Source organism: Suncus etruscus, chromosome 1 (genome assembly GCF_024139225.1).
Source record: "Suncus etruscus isolate mSunEtr1 chromosome 1, mSunEtr1.pri.cur, whole genome shotgun sequence".
Taxonomy (NCBI): domain Eukaryota; kingdom Metazoa; phylum Chordata; class Mammalia; order Eulipotyphla; family Soricidae; genus Suncus; species Suncus etruscus.
The window spans coordinates 13739663-13759107 of record NC_064848.1 but is presented as its reverse complement, the minus strand read 5'-3'; the positions used below and the strand labels follow the sequence as shown (position 1 = coordinate 13759107).

Below are 19445 nucleotides of genomic sequence, written 5' to 3'. Positions count from 1 at the left end.
ATTAACTTTAGGATTATTTCTGAATTTAATTACTTGGGTTCTCACTTTTTGTTTGTTTGTTTTTGGGCCATACTTGGTGATGCTCAGAGGTTACTCCTGGCTATGCACTCAGAAATTGTTCCTGGCTTGGGAGACCATATGGGATGCCGGAGGATCAAACCGTCATCTGTCCTACGTTAGCACATGCAAGGCAAACACTCTACCACTTGCGCCACCACTCCGGTTCCTGAGTTCTCACTATTTATAACCACTCATCCAGCCAAACACACTAGTTCCAATTTTTTCGGTGCTTTAAGTAAACCTGACCCCAAATGGTCACAGAACTAAGTCCAGGGCTGGGGTGATAACACAGCACTTAGGGCATTTCCCTGAACATAGCCGACCAGGGTGTGATACCTGGCATCCCATATGGTCCCCTGAGCCTGCCAGGAGTAATTTCTTTTTTTTTTTTTTTTTTTTGTTTTTGGGCCACACCCTGTGACGCTCAGGGGTTACTCCTGGCTATGCGCTCAGAAGTTGCTCCTGGCTTCTTGGGGGACCATATGGGACGCCGGGGGATCGAACCGCGGTCCGTCCTAGGCTAGCTCAGGCAAGGCAGGCACCTTACCTCCAGCGCCACCGCCCGGCCCCAGTAATTTCTTTTTTTCATTTTTGTTTTTGTTTTTGGGTCACACCCGGCAGCACTCAGGGGTTAACTCCTGGCTCTATGCTCAGAAATCGGTCCTGGCAGGCTTGGGGGAACATATGGGATGCTGGAATTCGAACCACCATCCTTCTGCATGCAAGGCAAATACCCTACCTCCATGCTATCTCTCCAGCCCCTGCCAGGATTAATTTCTAAGCGCAGAGCCAGGAGTAACCCCTGAATGTTGCCAGGTGTAACTCAAAACCAAAACCAAAACCAAAACCAAACAAATAAATAAGAGAACTAAGTCCAGGGTAGAGATAAAGATTGTTAGAGGCTGGGAGCACCATGTCCCATCATGCAGGCTTCTGGAGCCCCCCCCCCACCCCCCAGGTCATCCATTTCCCTAGTGGTGCAAAGACATATCTGCATTGTTCACCTCAGTCCCAGCTGGCAGACGAGTCTTCTTCAAGGCAATCACTATGTGCAGCTGAATTGGAGGCAGTGAGAGGAGTCCTTTTCTTAAAAAACATTGTTTATTTGTTTATTTATTTTGAGCCACACCCAATGATGCTCAGAGGTTACTCCAGGCTCTGTACTCAGGAATCATTCCTAGTGGTGCTCCAGGTACCATATGAGATGCCAGGGATCAAACCCTGGAAGATGTGTACAAGGCAAACTCCTCCCTGCTGTACTATCGCTCCAGCCCAGCCCAGGTGTTTTCCTCCAATCCCCAGCATCCCACAGATCACAGCATAGTCTGTAGAAACTCTCAATGGTCACAACGCATCCCCCTCAACTTTGTATGGCACCTGGGCACCCCTCTTCCCTACCACCCAAAGAACAGAAGCTCCATATTTGGCCAGGAGCTGGCCATGCTGCAGTGTCCAGGTGGAGCTGTTTCTAGAAGTCTCTATAGGCACATCATCGTAGGCTCCAAGTTTCTGGGTCCCGCAACCCCTGCCAGGAAGAGGTGGTGTGGAATTCCAGAAAGTCAAGGTTTCTTGGCAAAAATGACCAGGTCATTGAGTCGAATTTAAATTTAAATTGGGAGAGTTTTGGCTCTGGAGAGGACCCAGTGGGGCTCAGACCTGAAAGTGCAGGGCATGGAGGGACATGAGTGACTGCAGTTTCACGTCAGCTCTAAGAGACGCTGCAGTGTGTGCTGAGGGTCTCTCTCACTTTATCCACGATGGTGTCCACTTCTGCCATAGCCCCCAGACCTGAAGAGCAACATTGGGCTGTGTCATGCAGAGGACCACCACCTGTCCCCCAGTGTTCCACCTGGGTCAGAGCAGACCAGCCCTGTAACCATGGAGCCAGAATTCCCCAACCCTCCCCTAAGAGGCAAGAAGGATAACAGAAGCCATAGTCAGCCTGACTGCCCTATGCAGCAAAGACCATCCAACATCTTTAGTCCATCTATATCCAGGCAATGTTAGCCCAGCATCTGGGAGGAAGGAACCAGTCCCAATTCCCAGGATGAGTGAGCTCAGAGTCAGATTTGTCCCAGTTCACAGTAGCAGGCACTGACTCCTTATCTCACCTTCCCAGACAGATGCCTACCTTGGTCTCCACACACCAGCTTCTTGGCCACACAGGGGATCTCGATGTAGCCAAAGGCCTTAAGCTGGCCCACCTGCTGGGCTGTGATGGGGTGCTCCCACATGGCAGTGTTCATGGCTGGGCAGAAGAGCAGGGGCTTGTTGCGGTCCCATGCTCGGATGACACACGTCTGCAAAGAAACACCGGGTGTGTGTGGGGGTCCATTCCTGCTAGACCTGCCACCTCTCCTGACACTTCCAACCCCTACCTAGATGTGTTCGGAGTGTAGGGAACCAACCTGGGGCTCCTCCCTGCTATTCAGGGCCCATCCACTGTCGTGCTCCCAAGCTCGCAGTGGTCCAGATCACCGCAAACTCTCCCCAGCCTTCAGAAACACAGCCGCCATACGTGCAAGACAGAGCCACGAGAGGCAGAGGGGTCAGGCCTCAACTGTAGTTCTGCAGTGCTAAGACTGGCTCCACACATTTGCCCACCTTGACACAGGTCACTGAAACTTGGCAGTAAAGCACCTGCCCCAGGACAAAGCCCTCACTGAGGCCCTATGAAGAAGGGGTCGCTCCAGGGAAACTGGGTGTAGGACCCAAGATCACATTCCCAAGATGACAAGGGGTGGAGGGGGTTGGGGGAGACCAGAACTCTGAACCATGGGCTGAGAACTGAGGTCACCACCACCAGGGTTCTTGCCCCAATACTAAGAGTTGAACGAGTATGTCTTGCCAGCAGAAAAGCCTAATCACCCCTAAGATGCATTAGGGCAGGGGTCTCAAACTCACAGCCCGATGGCCGTTTGCGGCCTTCCCTACAACATTTTGTGGCCCTGCCCTAGAGGAATCTTTTCTTGTTTTGTTTTGTTTTATTTGTTTGGGTCACCCCCCCCCCCAATGTTCAAGGCTTACTACTGACTTTGCACTCAAGGATCACCCCGACTTTGCCTCCTGCGGCCCCCAGGTAAATTGAGTTTGAGACCCCTGCCCTAGGGCTTCTGAAGCTCCAGTAGAACAAAGGCCATGTCCTCACTACTCTGCCTGCAGCGGGTTCCTCTACCTGCAGGGGAACAAAGTGTCAAAGAATAATACTATCAGCAGGTCCAGGACCACTCTTGCCTGCTCACTGCCTGCCAAGAAGGAAGGACATGGGCAGGAGCAGTGGTGCAAGTGGTAGGGTGTTTGTCTTGCACGAAGTCCATCTAGGACGGACCTTGGTTCAATCCCCCAGCATCCCTTATGGTTCCCCACAAGCCAGGAGCAATTTCTGAGCACATAGCCAGAAGTAACTCCTGAATGTCGCCTGGTGTGACCCAAAAACAAAACAAAACAAAAAAAAAAAAATATATATATATATATATATACATATATATAAAATAAATTAAAAATATTTAATTTGGGTGTGGCCCAAAAACAAAAAAAAAAAAAAAGAAGGAAGGACATGAAGGCTGCGAATTCCCAGCCCCCAAACCTGTTTCTAGCCTGTCCAGACAGCTTCGCAGAGGGGCTATGAAGGGGCAGTTTCAGTCTCACTTCCTTTTGGCCCCACTTGCAGCTTCTGCAGAAGGCTGGAGCTTACCTAGAAGGGCCTTCTGACTGTGTGTGGGAGGTTGGTCTCTGGTCTTAGTGTAAGCCCTCAAAGCAAACCACAACAGCCAGACAGAAGCCTAGAACCCTATGGAAATGTATAGCTAGCTCTCTACCTCATGTCAAAATAAATAAATAAATAAATAAATAAATAAATAAATAAATAAATAAATAAATAAATAAGGGCTTTCTGGACTAACCACAGAGCCTTCAAAATTTCTGACAAGTGCCAGTCACTTCTGCTAGGCTAATGTGGGTCCCAGTCAGAAGACCAGCTCTAGAAAGGGGTTGGGAGGTGGAGTTACATCCTTACTTGGATTCACAAGTCCATGGCAGTGGAGGGATCAGGTCTCAGAGGACCTGAGGCTGGGACACAGGTTCCCAGCAATTTGCTGCTCTAATGGCACCCTGAATTCTGGGCCCTGGGCTGGAGATGTGAAGGAGAGAGGAAGAAGGGGTGCAGCTCAAAGCTAGGCGAGGATGTGAGAGGATGGAGCCATAAGTAGGGATGGCAACAGTCATGCCTTTGCCAGGTCTCTTCTGCCCAGAAACATCAGTGCTTTCCCATGAAACCTTTTGGGGCAAAAGTCCTAGGGGATGGCCCTGGGAACTAATCCATGACTCAGCAAATCAGAAAGGAGGAACCCCAAAGACTTCAGGAATAGTGGTGACTTGAAAGAAATAGGGAAGTGGTGATGGGGTGATGGAAGTAGTGATGGCAATTGTTTTAAAATCAGTCAGGGCCGGAGAGATAGCATGGAGGCAGGGCATTTGCCTTGCATGCAGAAGGACAGTGGTTTGAATCCCGGCATCCCCTATGGTCCCCAAAGCCTGCCAGGAGTGATTTCTGAGCATAGAGCTAGGAGTAACCCCTGAGTGCTGCTGGGTGTGACTCAAAACCCAAAAGTAAACCTCCCCCCTAAAACAGAATCACAGTCAACAGTGCTCAGGAGCTATTTTTGGCTCTGGGGTGACCCCTGATGGTGCTTGGGGGACCATATATAGACTGGGAGATTTGAACCGGGATTGGTTGCATGCAAGGCAAGTGCCTATTTCTCTAGGCCTAAAAATTAAAAAAGCTTCAGGGCTGGAGTGATAGCATAGACATAGGGCTTTTGCCTATGAGCTACAGACCCAGACTGACCCAGGCTTGATTCCCTGCATCCTATATGGTCCCCTGAGCCTGCCAGGAGCGACTTCTGAGCACAGAGCCTGAGTAACTTCTGAGCACTGCCATGTGTGGCCCAAAAACCTAAAAAAAATTTAAAAAGCTTCACCCTACTTTGTCATTTCTTTTTCTTTACTTTTTTTGGGGGGCCACACCCGGAGATGCTCAAGGGTTACTCCTGGCTCTGTGCTCAGAAATCACCCCGGGCAGTCTCAGGGGACCATATGGGATGCCAGGAATTGAACCACCATCTGTCCTGGGTTGGCCACATGCAAGGCAAACACCCTACCCCCTAGCTCTGTGCTATCTCTCTAGCCCCAAGTCTGTTGTTGTTGTTTCTTTTTTCTTTTTTTTTTTTTTTTTTGTTTTTTTGTTTTTTTGTTTTTTGGGTTACACCTGGCAGCACTCAGGAGTTACTCCTGGCTCCATACTCAGAAATCACTCCTGGCAGGCTTGGGGGACCATATGGGATGCTGGTATTCGAACCACCATCCTTTTGCATGCAAGGCAAACACCCTACTTCCCTGCTATCTCTCTGGCCCGTTGTTGTTTCTTTATGGTCATGAAGCTCCTGGCTATTTGGCAAAAGTAAAACTGCTAATTGCCTCACACCTACATCAGTATTTAGTTGCATGTCTATGATGATGAGTCCAGAGCTATGCAGGTTATAGGGTTCTATTATCAATGGGCTGACTGGACCCCACAGTAGAGCAAATGCCCTTCAGGACCATCTGAGTGACCCTGTGAGCTCTCTCTGTTTGTGCCACTAGACCTGCTCATAGGAGATGCAAACTCAGTGTAAGAGGGCAGGGAGACCACGTCAAAACCTTTCAGAACAATCTGAGATGCTCTCAAGAATCCCTGAGCCTCCATGGACTCCTGCCCCCACCCCCAAACCCTGGCTGATAGCTGAGCTACTCCTTGGGCTCCCCTGCACCTTCCTTCTTAGACAGGAAAACCACATCTCAGCCTGTGGGAGGGTGACAGGGAGACAGTCGAGCATGAGCATGAGAGTGCTGTGAGGAAGTGGACAATCTTATCAGATAGCCTTTGTTGTGATCGGTAGATAGGCAGAGTGCAAGATGTGGGGGCGTCAGGGGCAAAGGAAGGCACCCGTAGATCACTCAGTGCCCTATGCTGGCCCGTGGGCAAGGGTGGGGGGGAGATGACAAGGTCCATGATCTGAGCAAACCAGTCCCTTAAACCCTCAGGATTTTGAGAACCTGGGGATTGGCCAAGCAGGAGGGAGGCCTTGGGAGTGAGAAAAACATGGGAGTCACTCACAAGTAGGTTGTCACAGATGCCACTGGCCACCTTTCCTAAAGTGTTGGCATCCAGGGGTGCCACCAGCAGGAGGTCGGCCCACCGCCGCAGGTCAATGTGGAGGACGGGGTCCCCCCGGTTCTTCCACATCTAGCAGAGGAAAAGAAACAGGGTCACCAGGGGTTGGGGCAGGGGATGTTGACACACACAAGTGAAGCGCCTGAGGGATACCACCTGAGTCGGACTGGCCCTGCTGAAGTCCAGGCCAGGCATTGGGAACATTGAAGGTAGAGCCAAGGGCTGAGGAAATCCAGGCCTGAGGGAAAAAATGCCCCCTGTCTCTCCTGCAACTCCCTTTATGGTTTGGTTTTCCAGAGAACTGACATCCGGCAGGGAATTTCTGGCCTGTCTGCTTGAGCGGATGCTGAGGCTATCCCAGCCAGGGAAAGAGTGAGAGGAGTGGGGGTGAGAAATGGAGGGGACGAGTGGAGAAGACAGAAATGTTCGAGGCTGAGACTGTTTGAAAAAGCCTGGCAGCACAGCTGTGGGAGGCAGACACTCATTGAATGGGCTGCTGGGGGTGGGGGGTAGGTGGGAGTAAGTTGAGGGGGAGTCCCGGGCGGGTGTGGGAAGGAAGAAGAGCCCTGCAGGCCTGACCCTGGAACCATGCTGATGGCTGATGGGAACAGAACTCCTCTATGATTTCATCAGCCCAAATTAGTGTAAAGACACTCCACCACAGGCACTGAGAGCTGAGCTGGGGCGGGCTAGAGGCGGGAGAGAGGGATGAGCAGGCCTCCCACAGGCCAGACGCTACACAGATGTTTTCCTCCTTGCTTCTGCCCAGACCCCGCCTTGGTCTTGATCCTGGCCTGGCTGCTCACTGGACAACAGTCAGGGTGATGTGGTGGGGGGTGTCTTGTCAGAGAAGAGGCGTGATAGGCTCGGTCTGCCCCCATCACTGACCTCCCATTCGTCAGCATCGCTGTACAGGGTGACAGGGACATCATGGGCGCTGTAGAAATGTTTGGCTCTCTCAGTTGTGACCACAGCTACTTCCAGCTGTCACCAAAAAAAAAAATGAGGAAGAAAAGTGTTAGCCCAGGCCTGGAAGTACAGGAGGGACCTGCAGGCTTGGGGAGGCCTTCCCCGAGCCCCACATTTGCATAGCAACTTCCCCTGTCACCCAGAAGTCAGGCCTACCAGGTGCATGTTGTTTCACTTCCGAGGCAAGGGCTGCTGAGGAATGAGTCAACAACACCCATGAAGTGGCAGGTTCCTGCCACTCAGAGACAGGCAGAGGGAGGCAGGAGATAGAAGGGATGTCAAGGGGCCGGAGAGAGCATGGAGATAAGGTGTTTGCCTTGCATGCAGAAGGTTGGTGGTTCCAATCCCGGCATCCCATATGGTCCCCCGAGCCGGCCAGGAGCAATTTCTGAGCATAGAGCCAGGAGTAACCCCTGAGCGCTGCTGGGTGTGACACAAAAACAAACAAACAAACAAACAGAAAAGGGATGTCAAGAAGGCCAGGAAGGCCATGCAGAGGGTCACTCTGCGGATAGCAGCCACCGCTGAGCTCTGGCAGAGTCCTTGGTCTACAGGTTACCACATGTGGTTCTCAGCAAGTGGTTACCAGTGACAAAGCATACTTCTAGGAACAAGTACCTGAAGGCTCCAGCTGCAGACAAGCTCTAGGAAACCAAATATGTGCAATCTTCTAGGGGTAGGGGCAGGGCAGAGTCAAGGATGCAGAGAACAGGAAGCAAGGAAAGAAGGAAGGAAGGGAGGGAGAGAGGGAGGGAGGAGAGAGGCAGAGAGGAAGGAGAAAGTCTGGCCTTCTCAACCATACTTATGAGATCCTGCAAAGGAGACATTGGTAACATGTTTAATGGGACAAAGGGTGTGAGAAAGAAGGCAGTTAGGTCTGGTGGAACCTCTGAACTAAGGTCTGAGAGGGGCAGTTGGGAGAAGATCCTGAAGTCCTGCTCACTGGGCAACTCTTGGCCACTCCACTCTCCCTGTCCCCCTCACCTGCTGTCGGTGTCACCATGCCCTGAACTTGCGTGAAATCTTGGCACCTTTGTGAGTCAAACTCTCCTGGGAACTAGAAATCCTGCTAGGACAGCCCTGAACTGGCCATGTGTGGTTCTGATCAAGATAGTAAGGAAGAGGTGGCTACCCCTGTCCAGATTCTAGTTCTGGCAATGTCATAGAGTCAGTCAGCACAGACCCAGCATCAGCAAGGAGTGTGGGATCTGAAGACACTGTGAGCTTGGGGACCCCCAGTGAGGCGGCGTGGGTACAAAGCACCGGTCTTGCAGGCATGAGGGTCTGGTACTATAGCTGGGTAATCCCTAGGGAAAGCAAGCAGTGAGGGGGGGCATGAGGCCCTAATCGAGCATTACAAGAACAAAGGAAATGAGGACTGATTGAACAACATTTTATTTAAAAAAGAAGTCAGGTACAGGTGCCAGAGCAATAGTACAGTGGGATATGCAAGCACTTGCCTTGCATACACAGACAACTTGGGCTCATTCCCTGGCACCCCATATGGTCCCCTGAGCCCCACCAATAGTGACCTCTGAAAACAAGTCAGATATAAGCCCTAAGAACCTCTTGCTGCAGCTGAAAACAAAAAATAAAGACACAAAAACAGGGTCAGAGTGATAGCACAGTTGTAGGATGTTTGCCTTGCAGTCCCAGACATACCCGGGTTCAACCCCCAGCATACATACATATGAGCCTGAGCCTGCCAGGAATAATTTCTGAGCGCAGAACCAGGTATGGCCCCAAAACAGAACAAAACAGACACAAAAAACAAAACTTTCTGGTGGGTTAAATACTTGTTACCTCAACAAAGCCCAGAAGATTTTGTTGCTGTTGTTGGACTACCCCGGTGATCCTCAGGGGTTATTCCTGCTCTACTCTCAGGAATTACTCCTGGCTGAGCTAGGAGTATGAAGTGCTGAGGACAGAACCTGGGTAGGCCTTGTGCAAAGTAAGTGCTCTACTGGTCTTAGTAACACTCCAACCCTAATGTCTTGGGAAAGGAGGGAAAGCCCACAGGGAAAACGTCCAGACATCTTGCTCACGCTTTGACAGCCAGTTCGCTCTGGGCCGTGGAGGCCCACAGACTAGCCAGGGATTATCAGATATTTGTGGAAAGCCCTCTGGCAAGAAAAAGATATTAACCACATAAACAAACACAAAATAGAAACAGACACAAAATAGAAACAGGGAGCACTTAAATATACAAATTCTGTCATTAATTAGCAGCCCAAGAAAGATGAGGATTGCTTACAAGAAACCAGGACATATGCTATTATTTTTTAAACTAACATTCAGAGAACAGGGACTAGAGCAATAGTACAGCAAGTTGGGAGGGCATTTGCAAGAGGCCAACCCCAGTTCAATCCCTTGCATCTTATATGATCTCCCCCACCCAAGTCCACCAGGAATGATTCCTGGGTATAGAGTCAGAAGTAAGCACTGAGCACCTCTAGGCATGATTTACAAAACAAAACAAAACAAAAAAACAAACAGAAAAACATTTTTCAAAGAAAAAGAATTCTTGGAAATTAAAATTATAAATAATAAAATACAAAAAGCTCAAGCTAAGTTTTTCATTTTATTTTATTTGTTTTGTTCCGTTTTGGGTTTTTTTTGGTTTTTGGGTCACACCCAGCAGTGCTCAGGGGTTACTCCTGGCTCTACACTCAGAAATCGCTCCTGGCAGGCTCAGGGGACCATATGGGATGCCGGAATTCAAACCACCATCTTTCTGCATATAAGGCAAACAACCTACTTCCATGTTATCTCTCCAGCCTCTATTTTATTTGTTTTGGGGCCACACCTGGTGGTGCTCAGGCTTACTGCTGGCTCTAAATTCAGGGATCACTCCTGGTAGGCTCAGATCATATGAGGTGCCAGGAATCAAACCTGGGCAGACCCCATGCAAACTCCCTACATGATGTTTATTTATTTTTAAAATGTTATTATTATTATTTATTTATTTGGTTTGGGGAATCATACTGAATGGTGTCCAGGGCTAACTCCTGCTCTATGCTCAGGGATCACTCCTGGTGCTCGGGGAACCTTATGGAAGGGGCAGGAGATAGTACAGTGAGTAGGTCCCCTGTCTTGAAAGCTAAGTTCTGAAGGAATCTTCTAGGAAAAAAAAAATAAATAAATAAAGAGGTAGTCTTAGAAGGTGGAAAAATGAAAAGATCAACCAGAGAGTCCAAATATAAGAATAAATTTCAGACTGAGAACATGAAAAGGCTACAGGGGGCAGTGGGGACGTTCTGAAGGTACGGGTCAACTGAGTAGCTACAGGAGTGGCCCCAGAGTAATGCTTGAGAGACTCTTCCATCTATCCATCACAAAAAATAGAGACAGAGCCAGTGGGGGGTGCGGCATATGGTTTATCCCAATGGTTATCCCAACCCAGGAGACAATTCCTGTGTATTTTTCTAGATACTCCAAAACCCTGAGCCCCATTCACCTGTTCCCTTGACAAACAGACATGTATCCTCTCCAGCTCCACCCTCTGTGATCACCACACATCTTGCAAATCTCCAATGCTGACCTTGTGCCCCAAGAAAAACCCTGTCCCGGAACCCAAGTGACTCACTCAACTTGGTTTTAAGTCTCTTTTCCTTTTCTCGAGCTCAGAAGAAAAATGCAAAACAGGCCTTCAAAGTCCTTCGCATTTCTTGGTGTTTCTCTGCTGGGACACCAGGCCACACTGTGCTGCTCTGTCCACAAGTAGAGAACAGCTACTACTTGCATGACCAGAGCCAGGGTTGGAGATGGTGGTCAGAGGACCTGCTCCACTTCCTCGTAGGGGTCAAGAAAACTAGGCCATGTCGAAGATGCAACTTACTGCCCAGCTCTCCACATTTCATGCAATAACTTTCTGGGCACCTTATTGGTGGTAGAGGGACCTGAGGCTGAATACAGCCCTCTGACACCCTGGGATGGCTGTGAGGGAGATCCAGCTACTGGGGCAGCCAGTAGGGAGCAGTTGAGAACCACCCTAGAGTCTCTCATCCTCAAACAGGACTTCTTTGTCCCTCAAATTGGCTGGCCCCTCAGGTCCTACCCCACCCCTGGCAGCCATGAGCAGGCAAAGAGCTACAGGTGGGGAGGCTGCAAAAGACAAAAATGCTCCTAAATTAGGGACTGGAGTTGTGCAGGGTCAGGGAGGCCACTGTGTCAAGGCCCCTCTGAGTGAGCTACATGTTGGAACCCCCAACTCAACCCAGGCTCTTGGATGAGCAGCTCCTGTAGGATGTGGGTCCATAGCGGTATTGATAGCACCTTGCCAAAAAGATCCCCAAGCTATGTGGTAGGCTAAGGAAAGACAGCAGGGGGAAGAGAGGACAAAGGACAGAAGGTAAATATTGCAGAAAGCCTCATATGATGGGGCTTTGACTCACTCTGGCCAGACGGCAGCAGTCATAGTGACAGCTGCTTTACAAAGTGACTGATTATGAAAGGCAGTCCCCAGGGTCTCTCAGCACCCTTGGCTTTTATATATTTTATTTTGTTTTGTTTTTGGGTCACACCCGGCAGTGCTCAGGGGTTACTCTTGGCTCTACGCTCAGAAATCGCTCCTGGCAGGCTCCAGGGACCATATGGGATGCTGGGATTCGAACCACCATCCTTGTGTATGCAAGACAAACGCCTTATCTCCATGCTATCTTTCCAGCCCCAACCCCTGGCTTTTAGCTTCCCCCTCCAGACTCACAGGGAGAGCCAAGTCTAGCCCTAGAGAGGGCCTGTCCTCACAGTAGGCTACCTGAAAGGGCCTGGGTGTGCTGAGAAGCACCGTGCTCCAGGCCACCCTTGCCACACACACCCCTGCAAAGACTGCAGGGGGATGGCAGGAAGCAGCCAGCTGCCATTTCCCTCCACCCTCTGAAGCTGCCCATCTGTTTCCTGGGATAGAACTCCTCGTCCACCCCCCAACCACCACCCAGGGTGGAAATCCACTTACTCTGGCGCTATGGAAAAGGAACTGCAGGACTCCCACACTCCCCTGGAGAAGGGACCCCTTCTAGGCTAGCCAGCTCTCAACAGCTCAGGCCACAGGCAGGGAGGGGCAGGCCAGGCCAGAGATGGCTCTAACCCAACCAAGCAGCACCATCGGCCAGTCTCAGAAGGGCCCACAATTCTCCTTCCCTCCCCTTTCTGACGGTCCTGGTTGGCATCCCTCACTGCCCTTCTCACCACTAGTCCCAGTCTGAGCATATACAGCAAGGGAGAAGTTTCGAGGAAGTTCGAGGAAGGACAAGAGTTCCCAGCTGAGAAGGAAGATTCAGGCTCCAAAACCAGGACCTGGAGAGATGCGGGGCTGGAAGCAAACGCTGACGCAGGAAACAATCCACACAGTGCTAGGGGCTAAAAAAGCAGGTTCAGGAATTCCAATACACAAGCCAGGAATGACAACACACAAGTCTTCCGCTCCAAAGATGGAAGGTAGCTTAGTGGGGAAGACTGGAAAATGAATGCCAAGCCTTCCAGAGACCTGGGCTTTTTATTAGCAAGAACCAGGCCACACCCTAGAGTAGAGAATGAATACTGAAGGTGGAACTCAGTAATCCAACACCAGATCACACCCCAGGGTAAAGAACGAATACGGAGTAAAATAGGACCCAGTTAATCCAACACCCAGCCACTGCCGCTGGGCCTCTGGGCCATCTGTGGTGAGCACTGCCACCTGCTGGACAAGCCGGCTACATCCACATTGGCTGCTGTGCAAAGAGATAGTGGGAGTCCCAGCAGCTTCACAGAACCCCACAAACCAGGGTCAAGGAATAGCAACGCTGGGCACACTATGGCTCCATGTCCTCCATTAAATGAGCAGACTCCATGGGCCCGGAGAGATAGCACAGTGGCGTTTGCCTTGCAATCAGCCGATCCATGAACCAAAGGTGGTTGGTTCGAATCCCGGTGTCCCATATGGTCCCCCGTGCCTGCCAGGAGCTATTTCTGAGCAGACAGCCAGGAGTAGTCCCTGAACACTGCCGGGTGTGGCCCAAAACCCCCCCCCCCAAAAAAATGAGCAGACTCCATTCAGGTGTCACTGAACTACTTTTTTTCTAGGTCCATCCCATCCCCAAGCCTTGCCATTAGATACAAGATTCCTAACAACTACTAAACCAATGATAAATCAATTTTATTTGGGGGGAGCACATCCTCGTTCTGTGATCAAAGAGCACTCCTTCCTGGAGGTGCTTGAGGGACCAAATGATGTGCAGGAAATCAACTGAAAATGGCTGCAGGTAAGGCAAGTGCCTTAATGGATGTATGATCTATCTGGTGATAAATCAACGTATTTGAAAAACAAACAAACAAAAAAGACTCCTACCAGAGGGACTGGAGCAATAGTACAGCATTTGCCTTTGGGTTTGGTCCCCCGACACTGCATATAGTCTCCCAAGCCCGCCAGGAATAATTCCTAAATGTAGAGCCAGAAATAACCCCGGATCTGAGCCGGGTGGTGTGCTGGAGGTAAGGTGCCTGCCTTGCCTGCGCTAGCCTTGGACGAACCGAGGTTCGATCCCCAGGCATCCCATATGGTCCCCCAAGCCAGGAGCGACTTCTGAGCGCATAGCCAGGAGTAACCTCTGAGCGTCTCCGGGTGTGACCTAAAAACCAAAAGAAAAGAAAAAGAAAACGAAAAAGAAAAGAAATAACGCCTGATCACCACCAGTTGTGGCCCAACTACAAAAAAGCCAACCAAACAAAATATTCTTACTAGAGCTAGGGTAATAACTCAAATGGTCAAGCACATGCCTAGCAAGAGTAACCCCTGAGCGCCACCAGGAGTGGCTCAAGAAACCAAAAAAACAAAACAAAACAAAACAAAAAATCTACTAAAACGGTTAAGCTAGAATTCTCACCTTCCAAGTCAATAACTCAGTAGGAGACCCAGAGAGATAGCACAGCGGTGTTTGCCTTGCAAGCAGCCGATCCAGGACCTAAGGTGGTTGGTTCGAATCCCGGTGTCCCATATGGTCCCCCGGAGCTATTTCTGAGCAGACAGCCAGGAGTAACCCCTGAGCAACGTCCGGTATGGAACAAAAACAAAAACTCAGTAGGTTTATTATCCCCAGTAGAGTCCAGATGGAGACTGCTCACCCACCTGTCTTTATTTTTTGGGGGGTTGGGGGGGTGGTTGGTGGCTTTGGCTGTTTACAAGGCAAATGCTCTACCCGCTGTGCTATCGATACAGTCTCTGCCTGCCTGCCTTTTGTAAGAGTACAGTGAGATTCATCAATCTAGATATTTCCTCTTAGAAATTTACACACAGTACAACAGGTCGATTGCTTGCCTTGTGTGTAGTTAACTCAGGTTTAATTCCCTCCATACCACATGTACTCCCCTGAGCACTGCCATGAGTGATCTCTAAGGGCTGTAGTAAAGTCCTGAGCAGAGCCGGGTATGGCCTCAAAATAAACAAAGGGAATCCTTCTCTTTTGTGTGTTTTTTGTTTTTGTGCTCATGTCTTGCTCATGTCTAACTCCAGCACTTAGGGATTAGTCCTAACAGGTTAGGGGGATCATATAGGATACAAGGGTTCAAATCCAGTAGGCTATGCGCACAGCAAGCACCCTACATGATGCACTATTTCTCTGGCCCAGGAATCATTTCTTTAGAACCCATTCCAAAGACTCCTTCTAGGAAGGTGCTTCCCTACCTTCCTTTCCTTTTCCTTAAAGTCTTTAAAAAATATTTAAAAAGAATTAGAATCTCCATTTTTCTTGCTGAATTCAGAACTGCATCCAATTCTGTAATGATATCTCTTCTCAGCTATTGCAATTGTTTTTCTCAATAAATCTGTTTTCACCACTTGAATTGCCTCATTCAGGTGTTTTTCTTCTTCCCCCATTTTTCTTTTTTCCTTCCTTCCTTCCTTCCTTCCTTCCTTCCTTCCTTCCTTCCTTTTTTTTTGTTTTAATTTTTGGTTTTTGGGTCACACCTGGCAGTGCTCAGGGGTTACTCCTGGCTCTATGTTCAGAAATCGCCCCTGGCAGGCACAGGGGACCATATGAGATGCCGGGATTCGAACCACCGTCCTTCTGCAGGAAAGGCAAATGCACTACCTCCATGCTATCTCTCCGGTCCCCCTTCCTTCCTTTTTAATGAGGCTAATTCCTGGCTGTATGCTCATGGATCACTCCTGGAGATGCCTGGAGGACCATATGGGATGCTGGGGACTGAATTCAGGTCAGCTGCATGCATAGCAAACACTATTCACTGTACTATTGTACTCTCTATTTCTCTCTCTCTCAAACGCACATACATTCTGTCTGTCTGTCTCTGGTGTCTGGTGTTTCTTTAACATGAACCATTATGTTTTTTGGGGTTTTTCATTTTTGTTTTTTGGGTTACACCCGGTGGTGCTCAGGGGTTACTTTTGGCTCTGAACTCAGAAATTGCTCCTGGCAGGCTCAGGGGACCATATGGGATGCCAGGGAATTGGGAATCAAACCAGGCTCCATCCGGGGTTGGCGCGCAAACAGCCTACTACTGTGCTATTGCCCTGTCCCAACATGAGCAACTATGTTTTTAAAAGAGATATAAAGAAGCAGGGGAGTTAAGTCTCTTTCACTTATTGACTTTCATCTTAAGAAAAAAAAAAAAAAAGAACCTCTGACATGGCCCTCAGAAGAATGTGCTCTAGAACCACAACACAATATATAAAATCAGTCCAAAGTTGAAGTGGACTGGTTAGGGACAGGGAGCTAGTTATCTCCCACCACTGTCCTCTGCCACTCCATTAACTACAAAGATCCCTTGGCACCTCTGAATATCTGAGGGAACAAAGTGTGAACCCAGAGTTGAGGGCACCAATAAGCATACAGAAGACGGGTAGAGCTGCTACATTCAAGACAAAGAAGGCAGAGAAGGGGAGGAAATTCAAGAGCAGTGGTGCAAGCGGTAGGGCATTTGCCTTGCACAAGCTAACCTAGGATGGAACATGGTTCGATCCCTCGGTATCCCTTATGGTCCCCCCAAGCCAGGAGTGATTTCTGAGTGCACAGCCAGGAGTGACCCCTGAGTGTCATCAGGTGTGGTCCAAAAGAAAAAAACCAAACAAACAAAAAGAATACACCCTCAGGGCCAGAGCAGTAGCACAGCAGTAGGGCATTTGCCTTACACATGGCCAACCTCAGATTGACCCGGGTTAATCCTTGGCATTCTTTATAGTCCCCCGAGTCTGCTAGAAGTAATTTCTGAGCACAAAACCAGAACTAACCCTGAGCACCGCCAAGTGTGGTCAACATCCCTCCCACCAAAAAAAAAATACACCCTGGCCTCCAACCTCCCCAGGCTGGCCTGGTGTAATCTCGGGGCTCATGGATGGAAGCCCATGACACCAGCCACCACAGATCCATGGACATAGAGGAATCAGAAAATCCCCCAATTAAAACACAGAAAACCTCATGCACTGCATAGACTATTGTTGTATATGAAAATATTTCCATAAGATTATTCTTTGCCTGTTGTCCCACCTTGACCTTCCAGGTGGGGGCGCTGTTGAGAGCCGAATAAATAGTTTGGGAGCGAGGTGTTCAGGGTCTTTTGCCAGAGTTGTCTGGCTGGCTCTAGGTGTGTTTTGGAGCTAGCAGCAGGGTGACAAAGGACTCTCTTCGCCCAACCTTTTACCCCTTAACCCTTCTGTCTGTGTGGATTATTTGCTGCGGATAAATATTACCAAGATCTCCCCACAAAAGGGGACAAGAGAATGGGAATCAATTTCTCATTCTGGGAGCTCTTTGCAGATACACAAACAATCAACAAAGGAGTAAACGGGACCCAACAAATGGGGCAACAGACTTCATCCATGGGCTCTGAAGAGACTGCCATGGTCAGAGGGGTGTGGGGATACTCACGCCAGGAATGTCCAAAAGCCTTGACACCAGAAGAGGCAATTTTAGGGCTGCCACACTCCCAGTGACGCCCACAAGAACATGGACCTGTCTATCCACCATGGCTGCAGCTGCTGGACAAGAGGCTGTTGGCTCCATGGGATTGTGAGGGCTTTGCATCTGGGCAGCCTGTCAGGACTGGGCTCCATAGAGTTCTGTTGGGGGCCAGGAAGACAGTTCAATTAATTGGGCTCATGATGTTTCTACAGAGGCCCAGTTTCCATCCCTCCAGCACAACATGATCCCCTAGCACTGCTGGGAGCCATTCTAAGCACAGAGCCAGGAGTAGTCCTGGAAAACCACCAGCATGACCTTACCACAAAGAAAATAATTGTTTCAAAAGCTCTTTCAGAACAAGGAGCACCCCTTTAGTCATAAATTCAAGTAAAATGTATTGTACCCCTTGTGTCAGACCCTAGATCAAAGACTGTAGACCTTAAGCTACATGTGAGCATGCCATTTCTAAAAATGTCAGACAGCAGAGCAAGAGCCACAGCACAACAGATAGGGTATTTGTCTTGCACGCGGATGATTCAAATTTGATCTCTGGCATCTCATATGGTCCCCCGAGTCCGGCAGGAGTGATAGAGTCAGGAATAAGATCCATTAAAAGAAAAAAAAAGAAAGAAACATTATGGGCCCGAAGAGATAGCACAGGGGCGTTTGCCTTGCAAGCAGCCGATTCAGGACCAAAGGTGGTTGGTTCAAATCCCGGTGTCCCATATGGTCCCCCGTGCCTGCCAGGAGCTATTTCTGAGCAGACAGCCAGGAGTAACCCCTGAGCACTGCCGGGTGTGGCCCAAAAAACAAAACAAAACAAAAAAGAAACATTAAAAAAAGTTACTGAACACAGAACCAGGAGTAACCCCTGAGCACTGCCAGGTATAGGTAGTGGATAAGGCACTTGCCTCACACCCAGCCAACCGGGCTTCATCACTGGCATTGTGATGGTTTCCTTGAAACTGCCAGCCCTAGAGTGATTCCTGAGCATTGTCAGAGGTGGTCCAAAAACACACCCACTAAGGGCTGAAGCAATAGTCCCACATGTAGGATGTTTGTTTTGCAACACCAAACCTAAGTTTATTTCATACACACATGAGCTGTGGGTCATGGTTTTTTTGGGGGGAGGGGCACACCTGGTGACGCTAGGGATTACTCCTGGCTATGTGCTCAGAAATCACTCCTGGGTTGGGAGACCATATGGGATGCCAGGGGATTGAACCATGGTCCAGTCTAGATTAGCGCATGCAAGGCAGATGCCCTACTGCTTGCGCCTGCCACAGGTCCGCCCCAGGTGTGGGTCATGTTTGGGTCCATTATTTGATTTCTATCTGGTAGGCTCAGCCCTTCCAAAGGTCCAGGTCCCTCTAGCAGGAGTTAAAAAGACCAGTTCTCGGGCCCGGAGAGATAGCACAGCAGTGTTTGCCTTGCAAGCAGCCGATCCAGGACCTAAGGTGGTTGGTTCGAATCCCGGTGTCCCATATGGTCCCCCGTGCCTGTGCCTGCCAGGAGCTATTTCTGAGCAGACAGCCAGGAGTAACCCCTGAGCACAGCCGGGTGTGGCCCAAAAACCAAAAAAAAAAACAAACAAACAAAAAAAAAAAAGACCAGTTCTCAGGGCCGGAGAGATAGTATAGTGGCAGGGCGTTTGCCTTGCATGCAGAAGGATGGTGGTTCGAATCCCAGCATCCCATATGGTCCTCTAAGCCAGTCAGGAGCGATTTCTGAGTGTAGAACCAGGAGTAACCCCTGAGCACTTCCGAGTGTGACCCAAAAACAAAAAAGACCAGTTCTCTAGTTCAAGATTCAGTCTCTACACTGGGACCACAGCTAGAACCATGCTTGTCTCAAAGAGCACTAAATCTATACGAGGGCCTAGAGAACCCAACTAGCAATGGCAAGGTCCAGAGAGTCTACCAGCCAGCTCCTTCCCCAAACTGACCCAAATGCTGGTTAGCAGCTATAGTACAGGAGGTAATGGAGGGATGATGCCTAGTTTGCCTGTAAAATCCACCTGCTTTGACACTGTCCCACCTCAGCAATAGGTTCTGGGAAAGGAAGATTCCTGCCAAACCAGAAGCTCAATTGCATCTCTGCAGCCTCTAACTCTCCTCTACATAAAGTTGATATATTACTTCTAAAGAACAGGTCAGGGGGCCAGAGTGATAGCACAGTCAGTCCCCAGAGCACCACCAACAATGATCCAAGTATAGAGCCAGGAGTAACCCCTGAGCAATGGCAGAAAAAAAAAGGGGGGGGGTGGCCAGAGAGATAGCACAGCGGTGTTTGCCTTGCAAGCAGCCGATCCA

At 49.5% G+C, this 19445-nt stretch overlaps 1 protein-coding gene across 1 annotated transcript; it reads right to left on the bottom strand.

Annotated features, from left to right (window-relative positions):
* Window positions 1–1710: 1710 nt before the first annotated feature.
* PPCDC (phosphopantothenoylcysteine decarboxylase) lies at window positions 1711–17397 on the bottom strand. Its single transcript, XM_049778446.1, has 5 exons — window positions 17101–17397; window positions 7160–7255; window positions 6215–6343; window positions 2192–2360; window positions 1711–1848 (listed from the first exon to the last, which is right to left on the bottom strand). Exons 1-5 carry the CDS (start codon window positions 17254–17256, stop codon window positions 1769–1771), a joined length of 630 nt encoding a protein of 209 aa, XP_049634403.1. The 5' UTR covers window positions 17257–17397; the 3' UTR covers window positions 1711–1768.
* Window positions 17398–19445: the final 2048 nt, after the last annotated feature.

Excerpts from the sequence above, each read along its gene's own strand:
- PPCDC (XM_049778446.1), bottom strand. The coding sequence starts at position 17,256 with ATGCAAAGCCCTCACAATCCCATGGAGCCAACAGCCTCTTGTCCAGCA. Across the intron at positions 6,344-7,159 it reads GCGATGCTGACGAATGGGAG|ATGTGGAAGAACCGGGGGGA; the intron begins GTCAGTGATGGG and ends TTCCTCTGCTAG. Across the intron at positions 2,361-6,214 it reads GCATCTGTGACAACCTACTT|ACGTGTGTCATCCGAGCATG; the intron begins GTGAGTGACTCC and ends GTTTCTTTGCAG.